This window comes from Schistocerca nitens, chromosome 2, assembly GCF_023898315.1.
Source record: "Schistocerca nitens isolate TAMUIC-IGC-003100 chromosome 2, iqSchNite1.1, whole genome shotgun sequence".
Classification (NCBI taxonomy): domain Eukaryota; kingdom Metazoa; phylum Arthropoda; class Insecta; order Orthoptera; family Acrididae; genus Schistocerca; species Schistocerca nitens.
In genome coordinates, this window is record NC_064615.1 from 664,941,188 (window position 1) to 664,953,676 (window position 12,489).

The window sequence follows — 12,489 nt, forward strand, 5'->3', positions numbered from 1 at the left end:
CACTGGGAATAACGTACTCAAGATTACAGGTGCCACATTGCAAATTGTTCTACATAATGATAAATTATTTAGAATCGTAGTGTTTTAGTTGCTGAAGGGTGTGCGACGTGATCCAGGAAGAATAGAGTAATAGTAGTCCAGTGTCAAAGTTCATAGTCTAACAATCCGAAAAGCAAAATTGACAATACAAAATTATGATGGTATGGAACTTTCAGTGCTAATTACCTTGTAAGTTAGTTTCGTGTAAAATAAAGTACTTCACTGTAAAATTGGGATGCCAGTTTTGTAATGAATAATGTTACTTCTTTCACAAATGTACATTAGCTCACATGATGTGAAAAATTCAACTATGAATGTTTTTCTGGTTAAGATTCTTGAAGTGGAAACTAATTACACTGTTGGACTCGTCACAGTGAAAGTAAGTTTCTGACAATGGAAACTTGCCATCGCACTCCCCTCAGATTTAGTGGTATGGTGACCCAGTGGATAGGCTGTAAAAAAACTGAACATAGATGGAGTATGAAAACAGGAAGGTGTACTGAACTATGAACATAGAAGCAAAGAGGAACAGTGAATGGTTGAAGATGAAGGTATGAAACATTGATGGATATAACTAGGCATGTTATCATGGTTATGTGGTCACAGTGTTGGCTGCAAAGGGAGAGATCCATGTTCAAATTTCCCTCATGCCCCCCCCCCCCCCTCCCTCCCGCATTTCCCCATAGAATTATGAACTGTCCATCCGGTCATTGACTTGTCTGCATCATGGTGTAATGTCTGTTTGCAGTAGCTAGGTATAAGGACGGGACCTCCAGCTGTAAAATTCATTTCCTTTGTTGTAGTATACTTCAACACCCGTTTATTTGTTGTTTTCAGTTCTGTGAGAAAGGTCCACGTGGCGTCTCGCCTCTTCCCCCTGTGGATCACGTTGACTTGCAATGGTAATAGTCTTAGCATGTGATTCACATTCCATAACCAATGTTAAGTATGACAGTAGCCAAGACTACAGAGGGAGAACAGGTACATGAATGTCTAGATGGTAAGTTTGTAATTTTATGGTGAAACAAAAGTGGGACATGAGGGAGGTTTGTACATGGATCTCCCACTTTGCAGTCCAACACAGTGACAACATGATATCATTGTTCATGCAAGTTACTCGTGTTGCACAACTTTGTCTTTGACCATTCACTGTTTCTATTTTGCTTCATTTTTTCTCAATTCAGTACACCTCTTCCTGTTTTCACACTTCATATGTGTTCAGTTTTTGACAAGTGAGCCACTAGAATATTTTACCACTAAATCTCAGAAAGTGGGGGGAGGGGGATGGAAAAGGAGAGGGCAGGGAGGGGGAAAGACAGGTCAGTGCATTGGCAGAAGCAGCATTTTTACAGTGAGTAGGTACCTATCCCTTTCCTTGTATTGTTGATATTCCACTTTGGAGTTGCTATTGTTTGACTAATAGGTTTAGAGGGAGCAAAGCATAATCAAAGTTTTCAAATATTTTGGTACATGCAATACTTCCAAAAAAATGATAATTAGCATAATTACTGGGAAGAAAAAATACTGATTATCAGAGGTGGAAGGCATGACAAATGGAATAGTTCCAACTTGTTATGTCACTCAGCAGACTCCAGGATGAGAGTGACTTACCTGTTTTAAGAATGAGGAGAGGCAAACCTTTGACAAACATGATCTACCTGGCCATGTGTGGATGACCTCCAGAGGGCATGTCTTGAAACAGTCTTCTGAAGCATTTCATGAAATCATTGCAAAATTTGGAACCCAGTCTGGGGATGTGAGGGCATATAGTGCCAGGGAGCGGTCGTAATCTTGAAGTAGTTATCAATTTATTGATAATATGATAGACCTCAGCTGCTTCACAAACATTTCACTTCAGAGAGCCCTAGTTACATTTGCCCCTCCCCTTCTTGGAGGTGCTCTTATACAGGGTGGAGAAAAATTGTCATGAAATTTTAACCCTGGATAGCTGATGCCAGTAGGAACCAAAATCTGATGTTTTGTAGGTTGACAACGCATCATTTTTAAACTACAGAAACTCAGTGCCACACTTTCAGATTGACCGTGGGATTTCCCTGTTGCCATTCATCAGTTGATGGGCAGTGCTATGGTTGTCAATTCACGGATTCAAATGTCCCTCGCTCCGTCACTTCCCCAACATGATATGCATACGTGTCAAGTAGGTCTTGCTGTTTCTCTCCATCTCACATCAGGGGCGTTTACATGTAAGCTTTGCTTTGGAGAGAGAGAGAGAGAGAGAGAGAGAGAGAGAGAGAGCACACAGTCACATGTGATTTAGTCATACAGTAAGCTGGTGGCACATTATTTGTTTGAGAACAAGATATGGTTTTTGTTTATGGACTAGCTGACGATAATGCCCATGAAGTTTGACGGTTGTATGAGGAACGATACTAACAGTAGGACGCCATCCACACCCAAAAACGTTTACAGCAATTCACCAGCGATGTGGCAAAACAGGCTTGTTAGTGGGATATCATGGTGATGGTGAAAGACCTCGAATATGACAGGATGCTGCATTTGAAGAGACTGTTCTAGTGCGCGTTGGGGAAGCACCTACGACAAGTACTCAAGTGGTTGGACATGACATGAAGGTCACTCATCGGTTAGTGTGAGAGGTTTTGAGGGATGATGGTGAGCATCCATTTAGTTTCCACCCTGTCCAAGACATAAATCCTACACTGGACTATGAACACAGTGTAGGGTTTTGTTAGTGGTTTCTGCGACGTGTTGCACGAGATACCAACTTCCCCATCATTATGTATTATACCAGCGAGTGCACCTTCCATAGGGATGGCCTTTGACACTTGAAACGTTCATTACTGGGCAAGGGGAAATCCTCACACTATTTACATCAACACACACTAGGAACGATTTTTGCTCAACATTTGGGCAGGCATTGTGGGTGACCATCTGATTAGGCAAAGTCCGTGTACCTACTCGGCTTACTGGGGCAAATTACCTTCACTTTTTGCAAGAAACTCTATCCTGGACATACGGCTACGCATGTGTTTGCAGCACGATGGGGCGCCCGCACGGCTGAGTAAATAGCAAGATGGTTTTGCAGGACATGGCGCCCGCGATCACCAGAGCTGAAGCCACCGGACCTTTTCCTGTGAGGGGGATTCTTCAAGGTTATAGTTCACCCACCCGGACACAAACTACCTAGAAATGAAGAGGAATTAATGGATTGTATTCAACATGCCACCAATCACATCAGGGCAATGCCAGGAATCTTTGAAAGAGTTCGACAAAACACCATTCGACTTTACCAAGCTTATCACATCAGAGGGTCGCAAGTTCGGGCATGTGATTTAAGTAAACAATGTCCTAACTACAAAAAAGGCCCTTTTCAGGGCCAACCAATTTGTAAGACTTCCTGTACATGAACTAACAGCTGTTGACTGGTTTGTTCCCGGTATGTCTTATGAAACTACAGTGGATGTGTCGGGATCCCGGTGGATTCGTCCCAAGGTCCCCAGAGTGGAAAGCTGGCACGCTACCACAGCATGTGCGGGCTGCCTTGGATACATCGCGATCTCCAGCAGGCAAAGCATTTGCGGTCATGGGTTGTCCAGAGCATCCAACAAGGGCAATCCCATAGCCAATCTGAGCGCATGGCACCCAGTTTCCATAGTTTAAAAATTGTGCATTGTCAGCCTTGCAGAAAACTAGTAATTTTGGTTCCTACTGGCGTCAGCTATGCAGGGTTAAAATTTTGTGACACAATTTTTCTCCGCCCTTTATAGAGGTCTTGACAGCCCAGAAGATTGGCTGTGTGATTTTTCCAAGGGACATTTGTATTGAACAGATAGCTGACTAGAGGCAATGGATACTTCCACTTAAGTGACAGCCTCTTTCTTTCTGTATGTTTTGGTTTATTACGCTGCACTTGTTTCTCTCCTCTTGCCAAAATTTGTTCATATATTTCACACACAGGGTGACTCACTATTGCCACAAAGAATAACTCCAAAAGGATGATAGGAGCTGAAAAGTTTGTGGGACAAAAGTTGCATGGGACAGCAGGGGCCATTATATGATTGTTTTTTGTTGCTAAGTGGGGAGCTGCAGAGATATGAAGGTCAACTTTGTTTTTTAAATGGGATACTATAGTTTGGCAGTTTCTGATAGCAACTACTGAGATGAATCAAATGATGATGTGTAACAGTAACTTCTTGGAAGGTCAACGAAGGTCACAAAGGTGGCATGAACATCGATTGACAGTAAATATAATCAAATTAGTAAATGTGTCATACCTCTGAATCTGAAGTTGAGTCTATCGGCAAATTCAATGTGATGCATACAATCCATACCAATTAATTCTTGGGGGAGACTGATATGGTAAGGATGATATTGGTGGTGATGCAGAACACAAACAACACTACTCTGGCTCATGCCAGATTCCCTTGCGATTTGACTCGAACTAACACAAGTATCTCGAACCAAGTGGCAAGAGTACCAATTTCCATTTCCTTTTTAGTAACTTTACTTTGTTGGATATGTTTCTGATGTGTTAAAGATCCAGTTCTCAATTTATCATATGCACATTTAAATGTACAACGTATGTAATTCTCTAGCTCTCACTGAATTTCGTTGGCATTCCGCAGAAATGAGAAGCATATAGACTTGTTCTTCGAAGGAATACGTCATTCCAATTCACTTCACAGGGATTCGCCAAATCACATGCTTGATCTGTTGTTAAATTTTGTGTAGTGAATTTTAAGACTGTGTGTAAATTGGGATTATATTTTTAAAGTGTTGAAAGAGAGTTTGGCTCATGCCTCCATCTGTCATAAACAGTTCTCAGTGCATTGTTAGTGCATGAAATATTACCAAACATCAGATTACACAAAGAATAGTCTTTCTGTGTTACATGTTGTTGTATTAAAGCCTTAGTGATTTACCGTGGATTTACATAAATGAAGTGTGAAAAATAAGTATACTGAAAGTTTAGCTATTCTGAATCTCTTGCAAACATTTGTTACTGAAAATATGCAGCACCAGAGGTTGAATTTGCATGTAGGAACCTTGTCAGCATTTGCTTTTTTGTATTTAATGACAAGCAGTAAAGAATTGTGATTTAAATACTTAGTTCGCAGTTGGATTGGTAGTCCACTATCACGAAAGGCTACTACACTTGCCTTCTGTAAATTTACTTTAGAATGTATGATAGAATCATGTTGTGGTTTAATTTATTTTCTTCATGCATGTAAACTTTTGTTTGATTTTGTTTTGTTGCTTGATTATCGTGTTTTATTACTTGTAGTTCTCGCATCAAGAATCGTCCCTATCACAGTAATAATCACAGGAACTATCCAGCGCTGCCATCTCCATCTCGGTAAGGGTTTCCCTTGAGAAAATTTTTAATGTGGATGTGGTTGGCTTTGCCTTTAATTTGTTTGACTGTTAACATTGTTCTTAATGTGGCTTAACTATAATAGTAAGAGACTATCCTTGACAATTAACATTGTGTGTGTGTGTGTGTGTGTGTGTGTGTGTGTGTGTGTGTGTGTGTGTGTTGCTTCAAGTATTTTACTACTGAAGAAGATTTTTAAAGCATGTATTATTTCAGTTAATATTGTTGAAAGCTTTCTCTAAATCTAACAACACTGTGAGCATAGGTTTGCTTTTAACCCATCTGCTTATACGAATTGTAGATCATTATTGCCTCGATTGCATTGTAATGTTGTATGGCCCAAACTGCCCATCCGTATGATGAGTGTGTACCAGACTCCTTCTGTAAATAATTTGTTCTGGTATTTTGTATCCTGACTTGTTAAACTCATAGTTATGTAATATTAACACCTGAAATCATGTGACTTTTCTTTGGGATTGGGGTTGTTACATTCTTCTTGAAGCAACAGGGTGCTTCAGCTGTATCATATCTTCCATATCAGGTGGGATAGTTTTGTCTTCAGTGGTTCTCCCTAGGATCTCAATAATTCTGAGGTAATACCATTGACTCCAGGCGCTTGTTTACACTTGGCTTGTTTAGTGCTCTGTCAAATCCCTCTTACAGTAGTGTTTTTTCCACCTGATGGTGTGCTTCTTTCTTTTTCATGATATTATCTTTGAAATACAAACTGTAAGTTTGGCAACTGTAAGATAGTATTTTTGGAGGGGTTGAAAAAGAAAATCGGCTAACCAGTTGCAAGTGAAGGTTTATTGGAACCTTTGACCTAGGTTTCAAGAATTTTAAAATTTTCATCTCCAGAAGGTGTAATCTACACCAAAATTGAATTATTGACTAAAACACTATTTCAAACAAAACAGAGTAGTAACAACTGTTGAACAGAAGATTATAATGTAAGCTAATGCACATGTTAAATCATGAACTAATGAAGTCGGAGGAACACAAATAATCACAAGTGATGGCTTAAGACTGCAGCAACATAGTATTTCTGGTGCAAAGATTAAATGCCAAGTGTAGTGGGCCATTAACATAAAGCTCTTGTCTATGTAAAAGTTGATTTGTTTATAAGAAGACACAGTGATAGCATGGCTAAAGTCAACTGCCCAAATGTACAGTCACTAGTTAAGGAGAGCTACATGAAGAGTTCATTAAATATATGTGCATAAGAAGTGTGCCTAGACTGCATTGAGTAGATTAAGTAAATAGAAAAACAAGGTTGTGTTGTGTAAGGTGGAATGGCACCTAAAAACATTCTTGTAAGGAGTGAACCTGCAACAATATTTTGCCACTCATGTGGTAAATAGTGCTATTAAAAATAAAAAAGAATATTATGAAGAAAGAGGGGGGGGGGGGGGGGGGGAGATAGGGACTATGAACTAACATCTGTTAAGTGGATTGCCAAAAACCTTTATTTTCGCTTTTATTAAAATTAGTATTGGCTTCCCATCTAAGCTCTTGTTGCTCATAAAAGTGCTTCCGTTTTGTCCAGATTTTCTCGTAGGTGGCATCCATCTTTACCATACTTATCCATGCTTCTACAGCTTTGCAATCCTACTACAACAATTACTTGCTGCATTATATTTTCTCTTTTCACGTAATCACTATCTCAGGTGTTGTCAAAGAACTTCCATTGGGTGTCTTTTTGATTATTTGATCCTTTGCTGCTTTCAGTATTTCATTTCACAGTTATCGGCATGCCTTCTCTCGTTTTCTTTTGCCCTTTTTCAGTCAGTCATTGCATATTACTCCCTTTAAAATCTGCACAGTTAATTATTATTCAGGTCCCAACTCCTCAATTTGCTACCTGTCTGCAGTTTCTTCACTTTTAATCTTTTACATGTATACATATGTCTTTCATGGTCCTTAAGCATAGTATTAGCACTGATTCAATAGTGCTTTGTGCAAAATTCTATCAGGCATATTTTCTCTTTCATTTGATTCCCTCAATACATTTTCTAAAAAATTTCCATCTTTTCCTTTTCCTGCTTTTGAATTCCATTCTCCCATCACAAATTTTTCTCTCTTGATGATCTGAATAATTTCTTTTATCTCATTTTTTCAGTTTCATCATCTCCAGATCGAGGAGACATAAAAACTTTTCTGCTCTGGTGGGTGTTTGCTTAGTGTCTAATTTTTTTGTAATATGGTATGTGTGTTTGATGTGCATTCTATACTGCCTCCAAATGTAGGTGTGCTGGTTTTGAGGTTCAACACTTAACTGGAACTCAGTAAGGTAGTAAATATAGGTCCACAAGGTTTTCCTACATGCAGTGTTCCTTTGCTCAGCATCTGTAATCCCTACTGTGTGCTATTGATGGGATGCTTATGATGCACCTTAACAAAGATGTTCACGAACCCCTTGGGATGAAATTTTGCGTTTTGTTGTAGCTTGCAACACTCTCTGTAGTAAAGGTGATTTAAACAATCTGTTCAGATTAAAGTGAAAGGCAGTTGGTGTTGAGACTATAGAAGTTGAGGATGATTCCATCAATTTATTCTTTAGTTGGATTTGTTCTTTGAAAGTAACTCCACAGTCTTGAACCTAAATTTATCTCGCAGGAAGACAGAAGAGCGTGTACTCTACAGTTGGCTTATAATATGACAAATCTAGGGAATTATATTGTTGAAACAATGAAAGTTCTTTTTTGGTGCATATGTAATGGACACACTGAGAACTAAAGGCTGCTGGAGCTCACTATTTGAGTAATACTAACCCTTAAGTCATGAATGTGCCATGTTAAAAGCGAGCAGGAGAACATTTCTCTTCTTAAGATAGTTTAGGGCAGTGGTGTTACAGTAGACACAATAACATTCCCAGTGTGTTTATATCATGATCTTAAATTTAAATTGGAGGAGAAAGTGAGCAGACAGCAAATTTTGTTCACCTTCACAAACAGTTAATCACAAGCAGTAACAATAAAACTTCATGTTTAAATTGTCCCAGTGTCAGAGGTGTCATCTGTTACTGCTTCTTCTCTTAACTCCCTCATCTGTATGTTGAGTTGTTTACATTCTGGAACCCTTCCCCCCCAACCCCCATCTGGCTGGTTGCTCATTGGCTGCCGCTCTGTCCAAAATAGTGCCAACCTTCCAGTTCTGTATTGGCTGACATCCTGGTATTATGGCATGGTCCATTTAGTATTCTCTAATGACAGCTGCACAGTGTTTTAATTTTGTTTCTGTCTTCCACATTCAGTATGCTAAATGCAGCCTGCACACACTTTTTTTTTAATTAAAATTTTGTTAAAATTCATAGCCTCTGTGACCCCATTTCATGTTTTCCAATGCCACTTATGATCTTACATTCGCTATCCCCAAGTTCATAAATCACTTAGTACTTTCCATAAATTTGTACGTCAATTTCTGACTGTACCAGAGTGGAACAATTCCTCACCTGGAAAGGATGTTTGTAGATGGTCGATGCATGCCTCTTGTAATATCCTAGATGCGACAGCAATAAATGTGTGGATTATCTACAATCAAATAACCAAAGGTTACAGGAAGTGTGTCTTTGTCTTCAACCAGTAAATGAACTCCCAAATAAGAAACAGAGAGGGATAGCACCAAGAAATCCATTCAAATGAAGCAGCAACTGTGGAATTTTCCAAGTGAAAAAGCAAAAGAAAGTCAGATTAGAATGTGCACAAAAAAATGCCCCTGTGAGAGAGATGCAAAAATCTGTCTGTAGGAAAATGTGTATGAAAAGGACATAATAATGTGCTTGAAGAGTGATTTCAGTGTTTAGAAATAAATGAAGAGATGTTAGAAATCTTATAAATAGGCTATGTTTCTGGGTAGAAGTGAAAAATTTTGTTTCCAAAACAGTACAGTGTTGGAATTTAGAGTTAAAGCTATGATTGAAACACACAATGAGATACAAATGACTTGTAAAAATATAGGTCTTACCTTAACCACACTGTGGAATTTTAATACAAGTCTCATTAAGGGCGTGACAACCCCTTCCCATTGTGTTAACATGTAAGATGGCTAATACAGTTTTCGTTGCCATTTCGGTACCACACCTGTCTGTAGTAGTTAAACTGAAACTCTTTAGTAAATGGATACTGGGTGGTATTTGCTTAATGATATACACACAACAACAATTACATCACTTTTTTACACATTTATTGTCATCAGTGCTCTGTTGTTGGGATGGTGACGCAGTTTCTTACCTTTGCAAGATAGCCACCATTTTAGCTTTTGCAATCAAGAGTCCAGTGGTTGGATTCATCAGATAAATTGTAAAATTTTTGAATTCAGTTTTTTAGAAACATGGCCCAAGAATTAATAGTAGCTCTAAGTAGTCACCAAAACAATATTTTGTGGCACAGAACACAGTTCACATTTAGAGCACGTCACAGTTAATACACGGACTTTCAGTAATCCAGCTAAGAAAGTTTTGCACCAATATTTCATATAGTCCAGTCCTACGTACAACAATCATTCGTTCAAATCACAGTAATAGTGTGCGACACCCTCCTACCGGTCACAACATAATTTGGAAAAGTATTCACAAACTTTAATTAAAAGAAGTGACTTATAAGTTCTTAGGCACTGACAGTACTGAGTTTTGCAGATTCCAATATGCTTATTTTAGGAAACAGGTTTCACATAGATGTTGCTCATTTATTTGCTCGACTGGGACTGATTATTTTGGGTGACATGAGATTATTTAAAGAGTGGTGTATGAATGGATCACTATTTTGGAAACTGCTAGGTTAGATTCTGCTTCTCAGGATGGATTAGAAGTTTTAACAATAAATTTGTTTAATAATCTGGTGATGTCACAAACTGGAAAAGTTTATGAAACCATTTTGTGCATCCACATGAGGAATATGTTATTTATGGGTAAGTGTTACATCAAAAGGTGAGGTAAATGGTACAGCAATCTTAACAACTTAAGGGGACACGGAATCACCTATCCCCGCAATGTTAAAATATGCCTACTATAGGGAACATTTTCTCACAAACTACTGGAGACAGAGAGGTAAAATTTGTACTGTATGTGCATTGATATAACAGTACTGAAACAACAGTTTATTGTTAAAATATTTTTTTACAGAGATATTTTACATTTATTTTTAAGTAAATTTTTTCAATCACTTTTTACTAGATTGTCACCCCTAAGTCCTTCGTAAATAAAGTAATTAAAAAATCGTTTCAATGTGTAAAAGAAACACATGTGACTGTCATAAAAATTTCAGACTTCTAGGTTCACCAGTACCTGATATAATGTTCCTAGAAGAAGTAAAATGCCAACTTACGGGAAACGGAGAAAGAAGATCAAAAAATTCCTGATCCATAGTTAATACCCACCCTTCAGTCTTCATAATCATCTTAGTCTTCTTTTGGCACCCATCTGCACCTGTCTTGATTTTTTTCACTAATGTCTTGATTACATTGTCAGCAAGCCTTAGTCTGTGCTGATCTAAAGTCAACGTAGCACATACTGTGCAGGAACCAGCACGCAAATCCAACTTTTGAAAGACCTGGCATTTAGTTACATACCCAAGATTGAAGGTTGCCACAGCATCATACACGCCAAAATGTAGTGTATTAATTCCGACAAACACTGTTCTTGGGAGACAATGCCATATCACACTATTAAAGCACTCATTGGGGTTCTGCGTTTTTCCATGAAGACATTTCATCAGAAGACTTCTGTCAGCCATATCTCTGAAAATGGGCTTTATTTCTTCCATGACGGCTAATGGTTGACTGTGGTGATGAATGTATTTCTCTCCAGTGGTTACTCCCCTATTGTATTTACACCAGCTCTTTTCACCTTTGAGGCACAAACCACGTTCTGGATGCTCGTCTGTGGATGCGGTGTCGAAATACAAAGCCCATATAGCTTTCCTCATTTCTTCAAGATTGCCTGTATTTTGCCTGATTGCAAGGCCATAGCAATTCTGAATGTGGTCTATTATGGAATCAGTCAATCTTCCTTCGCCATGCAAGGTTTTCCCGTCTAGTTTTTTCCCTTTCATAACTGAATTTAACCTTCTCAGCCTGGTACCCATTCTCTTCTGCACATGTCCTATACATTCAAGTTTGCTTATATTTACACTGTTCCCATATGGTTTGCTTTCCAAAACTTCTTTGAATGCTTTAGTCACCATCTCCCAGATACTTGACATAGCGAAAATTATACCACTCTGAAGAGTGATGAAAATTTTTTTTCACCCCAGCAACCCCCATGCCACCACTACTATAATAATAATAATTAGCAACACAGTCATCACTATGTCAATTTTTCAGCCTGTCTATGCATATACAGTATTTAGACACTATTGCAACAGCAATAACCTTGCCAGTGTCAACACTAGTTGCTGTTAAAACACCATTGTTGGGGGTATGACCCCTTTTTTGCCTCGTGCCATCAAAAGCTACTGCGAGGTCACGGCCACCATCATTTTTTCATTGCTTCTTCCACAGCTACCTGCATTGGCTTATGTGCTACATCAACTGCAGACCCTAGTACATAGTTGTAAGCATCAAACTTTGAAGGTACACTTGGAAGATTTAGAACACCACATAGCATATCACCAGCTGATTTGCTCTTACCAATTGCGTGCAATCCATAAACTAACCTAATATATACACTATAAAGGGTAGCCAGGCCAACATGGGATTCTACTTTCAGATAAACGTTTCCTTGACAATTTTTGCAGCACACACTGTTTCCAAGAGCTTCGCACAATATAATCATATCAGTGAATTCAGAAGCTTCTTTTCCTGTATCAAGTAAATTATATTTCTCTTCCAAATCTCTTAGTTTTTTTATGAGAAGCATTGTTCCCATTTGGAGTAAGATCGTTCGTCAAATCAGTAGTAATGGACTCGCATTTTCCAACAGTGATGTTGAACTGCTTTGATTTTCTAATGAATCATAATTTCTTTTCTTTTGCCAGTTCACACGCTTTTTAAACACTTTTTGGTCTAGCTCTAGGCATTTTCACTGAAATGAAGCACTAAATACAAAATAACTCAACAACTACTTCTTTCATATAGCACACTATTTACAAACAATCCCATCA

The 12,489-nt window shown here is 38.5% G+C and overlaps 1 protein-coding gene across 3 annotated transcripts in view; it reads left to right on the top strand.

The window, feature by feature from the left end:
* The window catches only part of LOC126236781 (myeloid leukemia factor), a 140,686-nt gene that overhangs the window by 87,275 nt on the left and 40,922 nt on the right, over positions 1-12,489 (top strand). For 2 of the 3 annotated variants that reach the window (XM_049946361.1, XM_049946359.1), the window contains exon 6: positions 5,303-5,374. The exons of the other annotated variant lie outside the window; for it this stretch is intronic. In XM_049946361.1, the coding sequence (XP_049802318.1) occupies positions 5,303-5,374 (72 nt within the window). The remainder of the gene's footprint in view (positions 1-5,302; positions 5,375-12,489) is intronic. 3 annotated transcript variants of the gene reach the window in all.